The 12,887-nt window shown below is 37.3% G+C and overlaps 1 protein-coding gene across 1 annotated transcript; it reads left to right on the forward strand.

Annotated features, from left to right (window-relative positions):
• Positions 1-2,752: 2,752 nt before the first annotated feature.
• Positions 2,753-7,376, forward strand: LOC125842771 (uncharacterized; the record flags this gene model as incomplete). Its single annotated transcript, XM_049522087.1, has 6 exons — positions 2,753-2,830; positions 2,922-4,180; positions 4,631-4,887; positions 5,329-5,966; positions 6,084-6,862; positions 7,016-7,376. Coding segments are annotated over exons 1-6 (3,372 nt in total), but the record flags the coding sequence as incomplete, so codon positions are not given.
• Positions 7,377-12,887: the final 5,511 nt, after the last annotated feature.

Below are 12,887 nucleotides of genomic sequence, written 5' to 3' on the forward strand. Positions count from 1 at the left end.
ATCATATGAAATACATTATGAAACATAAATCATTAGCATAAGAGACAACATCATAATCATAATAAGCAAAGTCTCCAACATAAGCAACATATAAGTATTGCTTGACTCTTAGTCGTCTATACCATAATAGAACCATTCTGAAGTAACCTCAAAGGCATACATGTGCAAAGCATGAATAGCATCCCATAATAACACCCAAGCCAAGTATCCCTTTTTGGTCAACTTAATCATAGTCTTTATTAATGTTTAAGTCTTAAGCCTTTTTACCACAAGGGAATCATACTCCTAAGTAACCTCAAAAAGCACACTGGTACAATACCTGAAAGGCATCCCATACTACCCTTCACACAAAGCATAACCTTGAAGTCATCCGAGTCATATTTACCCTACTTTGGTCTCATTATTAGCTTACTTCATGTAGACAAAGGAACTATCACCTTTAGTCAATCCCACCTTGGAAGGCATCTATAGTAACAATCCATCAAGAATAACTCATTTAAAGTAGTAGTCATTAGACAACCTTAAGTCATATTTGTGCAATGCATGAATGACATCCCATACTACCACTCATACTAAGTGCTTCTTTACGTCATCATAATCATGTTCCTTAATTGGAGACTAGCCCTTTCTTGAAAGCATAGGAACAATAGGAGACCTTTTACTAACTCTATCTTAGTTCCTCATTCTAATGCTTCTTGGGTTGGAACCTAATTCCTCTCTTTAGACCTTAGAACACTAGGAGGTACTACATAAATCACCTCTAAGTTCATTATAGGTTTAACCCTATGAGACACTTCTTTAAGCATGTCTAAGTTCATTATTAAAATTGATCCTGTGAGATACTTACTTAAGCATTTATAAATCCCTTTATACTTTGAAAACTATGAGATACTCCTTTAAGTATGTCTTAGTTCATTGTTAAGATGGACCCTATGAGATACTACCTTAAGTGATAACATCCAAGGAAGCTCTACTCCATTGAAGGACAAGGATGAAGCTTTAGAAACTCCAAGGAGGCCCATAACAAGATCTCAAACCAAGGAGTTCAATGATAAGCTCAATGGGTTTCAATCGCTGATCCAAAGGTGTCTTATTGGGGAAGAAGAGCTCAAGCCCAAGGGAGAGGAATTGTCCAAATGCTACAATTATTTGGTGGCCCAAATTCAAGCCCAAGATGAGGAATTTTAAGGTCCAATTTCGTGCAAAAAAGGTCAAGAAGAGTCCAAGAATCAGCCACAACAAGAGTTGCTTTCTGCCCAAGTTTTGAGAGAAGACTAGTCAAACTTTCCAAGATTGTCAAGATTCTTTTCCTAGTTGGGATTTACCTTATTTATTTATTTATATATAGGTTATTAATATTTTCCTTAGTCTATTTATGGTCTCCTAAGTACCATTTAATGCTTTCCTAGAAGTACTAAATTTGTTCCTAGTTAGATTACTTTATTTCCTTTCTAGAGTAGGATTCCTTGTAATTGTTTTTTTAGGGTTTGGCTTCTTGGACGTTTTTCCCTTCTCCTATATATAGGAGTCCTTTTCATTCATTAAAGACAATTTAGATTGATATTAATAATATTTGAGAGAGTTCTTTGAACCTTTGTGACTTGTTCTTTGAGAATTTATCTTTAAACCTTTACTAGTTTCATAGTTTAAGGTATAAAGTAACTTCTTCTTGTGATATTTTTGGTTTCTTTTTGGTATTCTTTAGAAGGTGATTAGTTTCTACATACTAATTGTTGTCTTTAGTTACTCATAAAGCGGTCAAGATCCGAATCTATCGTTTTGATTCGTTTTCTCAAGTAAAGGCATTAGATTTCTTCCATAAATCTATACGTTGTTACTTGGATCTTTTCAAGGCCTTAGAACATATAATCCTTGGAAATTCGTGGATCTTTCCTTCGAATTTCCCATATCTTTAGTTAGTTTTTTTTGTTTCTTTTCTTTGTGCTTCCGCATTCTAATATTCAATTCTCTATTTGTGATCTCCCTTAACCTTGCTGTTATCAAGTGGTATCAGAGCGGTTCTATCAAGATTCTGTTCTTGATATCTTGGGATTTCTTCTTAGAGCAACAAAAAAAAAAAAACACTGTAGCGTGAACAGTAGGGTCGTGAAAAAAAAAAATTTACAATAGCGTGAACAGAAAAAAAGAAGAAGTTATAACTTTCTCTCTAAGAAATCTAATTACTTGTCCTCCAAGAAATTTGATTACTTGATACCCAAGAAAGTTTATTACTTGATATTCAAGAAATCTTTTTACTTGCTCTCCAAGTTTTGCATTAATTTGTTTCCAAGAAAGAAGGTTGCAAGAAGAGGGGATTCTAGACCTTTAAGAATAAGAGGAATTTTTTTTTTCTTGTTCTTATAATTCTAAAATAAGTTCCTTTTTATTCGTGTTTTGTTTCAACTATATCCTACTTGTTCTAGGACTAGTTCTTTACTTTCTTTTTGTACCCCAAGATTCCATACTTTATTACTACGAACTTGATACACGTTTTGGTTTAATTATAAATCTACAAAGTATTCTCGTTCAAAGGTTATTTTGAGTGGAAAAAGGCAAGTGTGGGCGAGTTTAAAAGAGGGTAAAAGCCATATTAAAAGTGTGATACTTAATCATTTATTCTTTTTTTTAGATGTCTAATTCAGGTGGTGATGAGGAAAGGGCTCGTTTAGAAGCTGAGGTCAAAGGAAGGAACGACTTCACCCTTCAAGCTATACACCAACAATTTGAGAGATAGACCCTTCAATTCCAAGAGATGAGGGATATGATTATCGAGCAGAATGACACCATAGCTGCAATTAGGAGGGAGAATAATGTTGTACCCCCAAATAATGTTAGACCCCAAGTTAGAAGGAATGTACTCCATATCCCTTTTGTAAATCCTGAATATGATAATGATGATTTTGATGTTGAATTTAATCTAGAAAGAAGAGATAGGAGGCGACAGAGGTAGAGTAGAAGATGATAATATAAATAGTATAAAGATGAAGATGCCATCTTTCAAGGGGACAAGGGATCCAGACTTGTACCTTGATTGGGAGAGACGAGTTGAAGCCATCTTTGATTGCCATAACTACTCTGAGGGTAAGAAAGTTAAACTTGCTGTTGTTGAGTTTTCTGATTATGCTGCTTCTTGGTGGAAAAAGCTTGCTAGGGACAGATTGCAAGAGGAGCTACCACCTATTGCTACGTGGGCAGAGATGAAGAGGGTAATGAGGAAGCGATTTATTCCATCATACTTCCAAAGAGATCTACAATCTCGCCTTCAACGCTTGAAGCAAGGCTCCATGTCGGTGGATGAGTACTTCAAAAGCATGGATATGGCTATGATCCAAGCTAACTGCATGGAGGAAGAAGAGGCTACAATAGCTAGATTTTTAAATGGTTTAAATACAGAAATAGCTAATGTAGTAGAGATACAACAATATGTAACTTTAGATGAGTTAGTTGATTTGTCTGTAAAAGTTGAAAAACAAATTGAGAAAAAGCAGCAAAATAACTCATGGAGAAGTCGACCAAACACTATCTCTAAGAAGCCATGGTCAACTCAAGAGGGGAAAGCTCCTTCCAAACCTCAAGATGATAGAGGTAAAGGTAAGGTTGAGGAGGGAGGTAAAACCTTTAATCCTAAATCTTCTAAACCTTCAAGTTCTATTCAATGTCACAAATGTCATGGAAGGGGGCATATGATGCATGAATGTCCAAGTAGAAGAAACATCCTACTTAGAGAGAATGGAGAATATGAGAGTGAAAAAAGTGAGGGGGAAGAAGAAGAGGGAGAAGGTGTAAGTGAGGAAGATGATTTGGAACTGCCTAATGATGGTATAATTGGGGTGGTTAGGAGAATTATGACTATCAATTTGGGTAGTGTTGATGAAGGGCAGAGAGAGAATTTGTTTCATACTAGGTGTGGGATAAAAGGGAAGACTTATTCTATGATTATTGATGGGGGAAGTTGTGCAAATGTGGTGAGTTCATACTTGGTGGATAAACTAGGAATTGCATGCATGAAGCGCTCTACCCCATATAGGCTCCAATGGTTGAATGATTGTGGAGAAGTAAAAGTAAACAAACAATGCATGATTTCATTCAATGTTGGTAGGTATGAAGATGAGATTCTTTGTGATGTAGTTCCAATGCAAGCATGTCATGTTTTACTTGGCCGACCTTGGCAGTATGATAGGGATACTACTCATCATGGGAGAAAGAATAGGTATAGTCTTCTGCATAATGGTAAGAAGTATACTCTTGCACCATTATCTCCTTCTCAAGTGTTTGAAGATCAAAAACGATTGAGGGAAACAATGGGAAAACAAAAGGGAGAGGTAAAAAGTGAGCTTGAGGGAAAAGAAAAAGGCCAAGAGATAGAAAAAAAGAGAGATGGCCGAGAGAAAGAGAGAGAGGGCAGCGATCTAAGTAAAGAGGTAAAAGAGGGTGTGAGTAAAAAAATAAAATGTTTTGGTGAGAGGAAAGAGGCTAAGGAAAAGAAAAATGAGAGCCTTTATATAAAAGCCAAAGAGTGTTTGAATGCTAGGAGAGAGGGACTGCCCATAATACTACTTACTTACAAAGAAGTATTGATTAATTTTGAACAACTAACTCCTTCTTTGCCAAATAGTGTTTCTTCTCTTTTGCAGAATTTTGAAGATGTTTTTCCTGATGACACTCCAAAGGGATTGCCACCTTTGAGAGGGATTGAGCACCAAATAGACTTTGTGCCTGGGTCTCAACTTCCTAATAGGCCTGCCTATAGGAGCAATCCTGAAGAGACCAAAGAATTACAAAGGCAAGTTGAAGAATTGCTTGAAAAGGGATTTGTTCGAGAGAGTATGAGCCCATGCTCTGTTCCAGTCCTATTGGTCCCCAAAAAGGATGGAACATGGAGGATGTGTGTAGATTGTCGAGCCATCAACAAGATAACGGTAAAGTATCGCCATCCTATCCCTCGTCTTGATGACATGTTGGACCAACTGTATGGTTCCAAAATCTTTTCTAAAATTGATCTAAAGAGTGGTTACCATCAGATTCGTATGAATCCTGGAGATGAATGGAAAACTGCTTTTAAGACCAAATATGGACTTTATGAGTGGTTAGTTATGCCCTTTGGCTTGACTAATGCACCAAGCACTTTTATGAGACTAATGAATCATGTTTTTAAAGATTTCCATGGAAAATTTATTGTGGTGTATTTTGATGACATCTTGATCTTTTCTCAAAATCTGGATGAACACCTAGAGCACTTAAAACAAGTTTTTGAAGTTCTTAGAAATCAGCGCTTATTTGCTAATCTCAAAAAGTGTACTTTCTGTGTGGATCGTGTGGTTTTCTTAGGTTTTGTGGTCAGTTCTAAGGGAGTTGAAGTAGATGATGAGAAAATCAAGGCAATAAAAGAATGGCCTAAACCTAATAGTGTAACTGAAGTTAGGAGTTTTCATGGACTTGCTAGTTTTTATAGGAGGTTTGTGCGAGACTTTAGCACCATTGCTGCTCCTTTAACTGAAGTTATTAAAAAAGATAAGGTTTTTACATGGGGAAAGGAACAAGATGATGCATTTAACTTGCTGAAGGATAAATTGTGTTCTGCTCCTCTTTTGCAATTGCCTGATTTTTCTAAGTCTTTTGAAGTTGAGTGTGATGCCTCTGGTAAGGGCATAGGTGCAGTTTTGATGCAAGACTCCAAGCCAATTGCCTACTTTAGTGAAAAGCTAAGTGGAGCAACATTGAACTACTCAACTTATGATAAGGAGCTATATGCCTTGGTGAGGGCGTTAGCTACATGGCAGCACTACTTGTGGCCTCGAGAATTTGTGGTCAAGACTGATCATGAGTCATTAAAATACTTGAAGAGCCAAGGTAAACTTAGTCGTAGGCATGCTAAATGGGTAGAGTTTATTGAAACTTTTCCTTATGTAATTGCTTACAAACAAGGAAAGGAGAATGTGGTTGCTGATGCACTCTCAAGAAGGTATGTTTTGATCTCTACTCTTACTTCAAAGTTATTGGGTTTTGACCAAATCAAGTTCCTCTATGCTAATGATTCTGATTTTGGTGAGATTTTTGCTGAATGTAAGTTAGGTCCTTTTGAGAAATTTAATCTTCAAGATGAATTTCTATTCAAGGAAAATAAATTATGTGTTCCTAACTGCTCGTTGCGTGAACTATTTGTTAGGGAAGCACATTGTGGAGGGCTAATGGGACATTTTGGTGTACCCAAAACACTGGAAATACTTTCTGAACATTTTTATTGGCCTAGCATGAGAAAGGATGTTGAAAAAGTGTGTTCTTATTGTCTTGAATGTAAACAGGCTAAGTCTAGAACATTGCCGCATGGTCTTTATACTCCTTTACCTGTTTCTAATTCCCCTTGGATTGATATTTCTATGGATTTCATATTGGGGCTGCCAAGGACTAAGTATGGTAAGGATAGTATATTTGTGGTAGTAGATAGATTTTCTAAAATGGCTCGTTTTATCCCATGTAAAAAGACTAATGATGCATCTCATGTGGCTGACTTGTTTGTAAAGGAAGTGGTTAAATTGCATGGAATACCTAGAACTATTGTTAGTGATAGGGATGCCAAGTTCTTAAGTCACTTTTGGAGAATTCTTTGGGGAAAGTTGGGAACTAAATTGCTATTTTCTACATCTTGTCACCCACAAACGGACGGGCAAACGGAAGTGGTTAATAGAACTTTAGGGAACATGTTGAGGGCTGTTTTGAAAGGAAAGTTGACTTCTTGGGAAGATTACTTACCTATTGTAGAATTTGCTTATAATAGGACCTTCCATTCTTCTACTGGTAAGACTCCTTTTGAAGTTGTATATGGATTCAACCCCCTTACCCCCCTTGATTTATTGCCTTTGCCTACTAATGATTTTGCTAATCTTGATGGTAAGAAGAAGGCTGATATGATGAAGAAAATTCATGAACAAACAAGGCTTGCAATTGAAAAGAAGAACAAGGAAGTTGCATTGCGAAGGAATAAGGGCAGAAAATATGTTGTTTTTAAACCTGGTGACTTGGTTTGGGTGCATATGCGAAAGGAAAGATTTCCTTCCAAAAGAAAGACCAAACTAGATCCTAGAGGAAGTGGGCCATACAAAGTCCTTGAAAGGATTGGAGACAATGCTTATAAACTTGATCTTCCTGGTGAGTTCCAAGTTAGTGCTACTTTTAATGTTTCTGATCTTTCCCATTTTGATGCAGATTTGAATTCGAGGACGAATTCTCTTCAAGAAGAGGGGAATGATAGCATCCAAGGAAGCTCTACTCCATTGAAGGACAAGGATGACGCTTTAGAAACTCCAAGGAGGCCCATAACAAGATCTCAAACCAAGGAGTTCAATGATAAGCTCAATGGGCTTCAATCGCTGATCCAAAGGTTTCTTATTGGGGAAGAAGAGCTCAAGCCCAAGGGAGAGGAATTGTCCAAATGCTACAATTATTTGGTGGCCCAAATTCAAGCCCAAGATGAGGAATTTTAAGGTCCAATTTCGTGCAAAAAAGGTCAAGAAGAGTCCAAGAATCAGCCACAACAAGAGTTGCTTTCTGCCCAAGTTTTGAGAGAAGACTAGTCAAACTTTCCAAGATTGTCAAGATTCTTTTCCTAGTTGGGATTTACCTTATTTATTTATTTATATATAGGTTATTAATATTTTCCTTAGTCTATTTATGGTCTCCTAAGTACCATTTAATGCTTTCCTAGAAGTACTAAATTTGTTCCTAGTTAGATTACTTTATTTCCTTTCTAGAGTAGGATTCCTTGTAATTGTTTTTTTAGGGTTTGGCTTCTTGGACGTTTTTCCCTTCTCCTATATATAGGAGTCCTTTTCATTCATTAAAGACAATTTAGATTGATATTAATAATATTTGAGAGAGTTCTTTGAACCTTTGTGACTTGTTCTTTGAGAATTTATCTTTAAACCTTTACTAGTTTCATAGTTTAAGGTATAAAGTAACTTCTTCTTGTGATATCTTTGGTTTCTTTTTGGTATTCTTTAGAAGGTGATTAGTTTCTACATACTAATTATTGTCTTTAGTTACTCATAAAGTGGTTAAGATCCGAATCTATCGTTTTGATTCATTTTCTCAAGTAAAGGCGTTAGATTTCTTCCATAAATCTATACGTTGTTACTTGGATCTTTTCAAGGCCTTAGAACATCTAATCCTTGGAAATTCGTGGATCTTTCCTTCGAATTTCCCATATCTTTAGTTAGTTTTTTTTGTTTCTTTTCTTTGTGCTTCCGCATTCTAATATTCAATTCTCTATTTGTGATCTCCCTTAACCTTGCTGTTATCATTAAGTATGTCTTGTCCATTATACTCTTGATCAATCTGAGGTACTTCACTAAGCTTATCTTAGTTCCTCATCATTTTGAACACTAGGATATACTACATTGAGTACATCTTAGTTCATCAAGCTTGAACTCTAGGAGACGCTACTTAAAGCATAATCTTAGTTCACTAAGGTTGAACTTTATGAGATGCTTTCACAAGCGTAATCTTAGTTCAATAAGTTTTATCACTAGGAAATGCTCCTTTAAGAACAATCTTAGAATATTACTTTTATTGGACTCTAGGAGATTCTACACTATGCATAATCTTAGGCCATGAGGTTTGAGCTTTAGGAGATGCTACATTGAGCATAATCTTAGTTCATTACTAATCTTTTTTAATTGAGATATAGCCTTAACCGACATGATAACATATTAGCTATCACATGATCTCTCAAGGTGTTACCCATACTATCAAGGGTAGGTCCACTTGCCTAAGGTAGAACCGGGTTGTTAGCTTAGTTGAATCCACTAGCTAACTTTCCTATGGGGAACGTAATTATGGGATACAAAGATTGCTACTAGAAACCCAAAACTCCTCTAGGTGAAGGCTTCCATCTCATGAGACACACTTTGGGAAATTCGGACTCTTCTTGGTGAGAGATCCCATGTTGGAAGCCCAAACTCAACTAGGTGGGAACCTCCTTAGAAGCCCAAACTCAACTAGGTGGGAACTTCCATCTCATTTCAATATCCACTTGGTGCTAGGGCTTAATCCCATAAGATAATCATGAAGTCTCTACTGTGACTCAAGTTTACAGAAAGATGTTCTTGACAACCAATCCATTCTAATACCTCTTTTAGACCATGTGTGAGCAACTATCACCATCCATGGCCGAAGTATAAAGGCTCTATATCCTTAGGTTCAATTAGGTAAGAGAAGCCCTTCAACCCTAGAACCATTACTATGTGAGAAATCTTCCATGATAAGTTCATCTTCATGTCTAACATCATGTCTAGAATTATACAATAGACAAGAGTATCATCATCACTTAAGTGATTCTATCACTTCCTACCATTTATGATTCATAAGGTGAATTAGGTAGGTAAATATCTTTCTTCACAATTATATTCTTTGGCCTTGTATTCACATGTAGATTTTACTCTGAAAGCCTTAGCATCTATAGCTAATCTTTTTAGCTTCATTCTAAAGCCCTAGTGAACAAAATTCACAACTATGAGTCTTCATTCTCAATGACTCTACACCATGGAAGCATATTACAAACCTAGATTACAAGGCACCCAATCACATTCTTTATCACTAGGTGATTCTAACCACAATTCATCCTAAAGGTTCAATCTCAACTTTACAAGTCAAGATAAATCATAGTCAATAAGGTCTAGTTCAATTCATTATTATATGTTCCTAACCTTGAACAATTACAACACATGACATTGATGCAAGAAGATCACCTATGAACCTTCAATTTCACCTCTAATGGAAATTAAACCCACAAAATATCATATTCATTAAATAGACTAGGGTTAACCATATAAATCACATGAATTAATCATCATATCATAATTCAATGTAAATACAATAATAATTAGGTATTATCCACTAGATTGGAATCATACCTAAACCCTACCCACAATGTTGAAGGAAACCCTAGCTAGAATTGGGTTTTTGACTTCACAATTGGGGGAAAACCTAGGGGGATCTATGGGTGGAAGAATCCATAGATGATTAAGCTAACATACCTCAATTCATAGCCCTAAAACCAGCTTGAATCAATGGAGGAAATCTGCCCCTCTTCCTTCTCTTCTTTTTGTTTTTCTTCACTTCTAGAGAGAGAATTATTTGAGAGAATTTTGGGGTTCTTTGATGAATGAATGAGTTAATGACTTAGTTTAGGGGCTTATTAAGCTTATATAGGTGGTTAAATAACTAACTAATCGACCTCCCTTAACTCCTAATTAATTACTTAATTAATTCCCAAACGCCCAACTTAAAACTAAAACTTGAAAAACTGCTTGGACTTACGCCTCCTCCACCCACGGACCGTGGGTGGACCTACTGAGCGTGCTGAACCTCCGTAAGTGAGGTTTGTAGCTTAAAAGTTGCAGGACATACCAGGACTTGACCTACGACCCCAACCCACGGGGCGTGGGTCCACTCACAGCCAGTAGGTGGCAATCATGAGTGCTGCCTATTTTGATAGCTTTTAGGGCTGTTTTGAGGTCCTCCTCAATGACCCCTTGGTTGGTTCTTGGGGGGTCGTACCTTGACGCCCTAACCCTTAAACCTCAATAGTAAGTTCGGGAATCATTTTTACGACTTTTAATCCTCATACCACACTCCAAAACTTTTACGAAAGGCTCTAGAACCCTCTAGTTCAACTTACTAGTTTCCGGGGTATTACATTATCTCCCCTTGGGTTCATTCGTCCTCGAATGGTGATTCTAAACACTTCTTAAAGTCACAACTCCAAACTAGCTTCCCATCATGGATGCACTACATCTAAATACACATAACCAGGCAGAAACTTCAATTCCAAGCTAAACACATTCAATGCAACACAGGGGAATAGGAACTACGTCTACCAACCTAAAATGCATGCAATTCTTTATTTACTCATTCTCAAGGAGGAACTAACATCTCCTAACTATAACATTCTCAACACACACACATGGAACCTAAATACAAATTACTATCAAAAAGCATTTATTGATGGAGAAATCTTTCAACTCCCAAAACTAAGGCATGCTCATAATTCATCTCATGAAGTCTATATGCAAATCTACTCAAATTCACTACACCATGAGGAAAACAATGCATATAAGTTATTTCTAACAAGACCTAAGCATTTTCATGATCAGGCATACTAGGAAATCATGGAAACACATAAACACACAATAACCCTACTAGATAGGCACACTATCTCCCCCTTGGGAGTAAGCCTACACAAACTCTTCTAAACATCATTCTTGCTAAAGACAACTTCAAAGTCTAGCATATCAATCCACAAAAGACCAAACAATACTGGAATCAAATAAATCTTGAAAACTTACCGGTAGCCACATAAGAAGGTAACTCTTGATAACCAGTAGTTTGGAGAACTTAGAACTTATGCTTACTTGGGAGCATTGGGATCTGGGCCTCTAAAAGAACCTTGCTTGGCCTCCCTCCCTTTAGCCCTATGGAATGGACAATCTCTCTTCTTGTGACCCTCATTACCACAACCATAACTCCCTTCCTTTCTGTCTAGACACTCACCATAATGCTTTCACTTGGAGCAAGTAGGCTTAAGCAACACAAATTCAGTATTACTCCCTCTTTGGGGCTTAGGTTTAGACACCCTCTCTTGGATGGAAAGTGTTTGTTGGGTCCTAGGTTGACCATATCCATCCGAGCTAGCATTGGAGAAATCCCCATCATCGGTTCTAAGTCTCTTCACTACCCTATTCTTGTCTTGGAGTTTCTCATCCTCTATTTGTTGAGCATACACCATAAGATGGAATATATCCATATTATCATAAAGCATTGCCGAACGACATTCTTTTCTTACCGATCTAGACACACCCGTCACAAACCTATTCATCTCATCCCTAGAATACGCCACCAAAGACGGAGCATACTTGGACAACTTAGTGAATTTTAGAGAATATTCTTGAACACTCATACCTCCTTGACGAAGGTTGACAAATTCTTCTACCTTAACTTCCCTCATCTCTCGGGGAAAGAACCAATCAAGAAATGCTTTCTTGAACAACTCCCAATCTATGTGACCCACCTTTACTGTCCTATTTCTCTTCTACTAAGTATACCATACTTGGGCCACATCCTTCAATTGGTAAGCGGCTAGTTCGACTTTTGTCTATAGAAGTAACCCCCATAGCATCAATTTTCTTGCAGACCTTTTCTACAAACTCTTAAGGATCTTCATTCACTTTGGAACCAAAGAACATAGTAGGGCTCATTCTTGTGAAATCTCTCAACCTAGAAACCATGGTGCTCAAATTAGGGTTCTCATGAGTTCTAGTATCCCGATTGACTTGAGCTGCCATAGCTTGGGATTGAGTTGTCATGGCTTGAGCTTGAGCCATCATAACGTGAGTCAATGTTTGGAGAGCTGACCTTCTCTCCACATTTGTCTTAGCCCCCTCCTCATTAAGAGCTTGAGGAATTTGAGGACCTTGGGACCTTGGGGGAGGGGGGAACTTCTTACTCCTCATTACATTCCTCACCTCTCCTAGCATTTGACCTTGTATTAGTCATACCTTGAAAACAACGGGCACAGATTAGAAGAAGGGCCTACTATAGCCAAACTCTATGGGACGGCTTAGAGAATGAAGAAGTGAGATTTCCTAAATATCCAATAGCCTCCTATTCATAAATGTGGCGCACTTCACATTTGTGAACAAGACTCTACTAGACGTGGTTTGAGACAATCCTAGAACCATTCTAAACCTTGTGCTCTGATTACCAAGTTTGTCACGACCCAGGGGTATACCCTTTAAGTAACACGGCGTACTTGACCCCAAAGGGGTCTCATACAAGCCCTTAGCATATCATGAACATAAGATAATAGAAAAATATAGAAAATTTAAAACTTT

Source organism: Solanum stenotomum, chromosome 10 (genome assembly GCF_019186545.1).
Source record: "Solanum stenotomum isolate F172 chromosome 10, ASM1918654v1, whole genome shotgun sequence".
Classification (NCBI taxonomy): domain Eukaryota; kingdom Viridiplantae; phylum Streptophyta; class Magnoliopsida; order Solanales; family Solanaceae; genus Solanum; species Solanum stenotomum.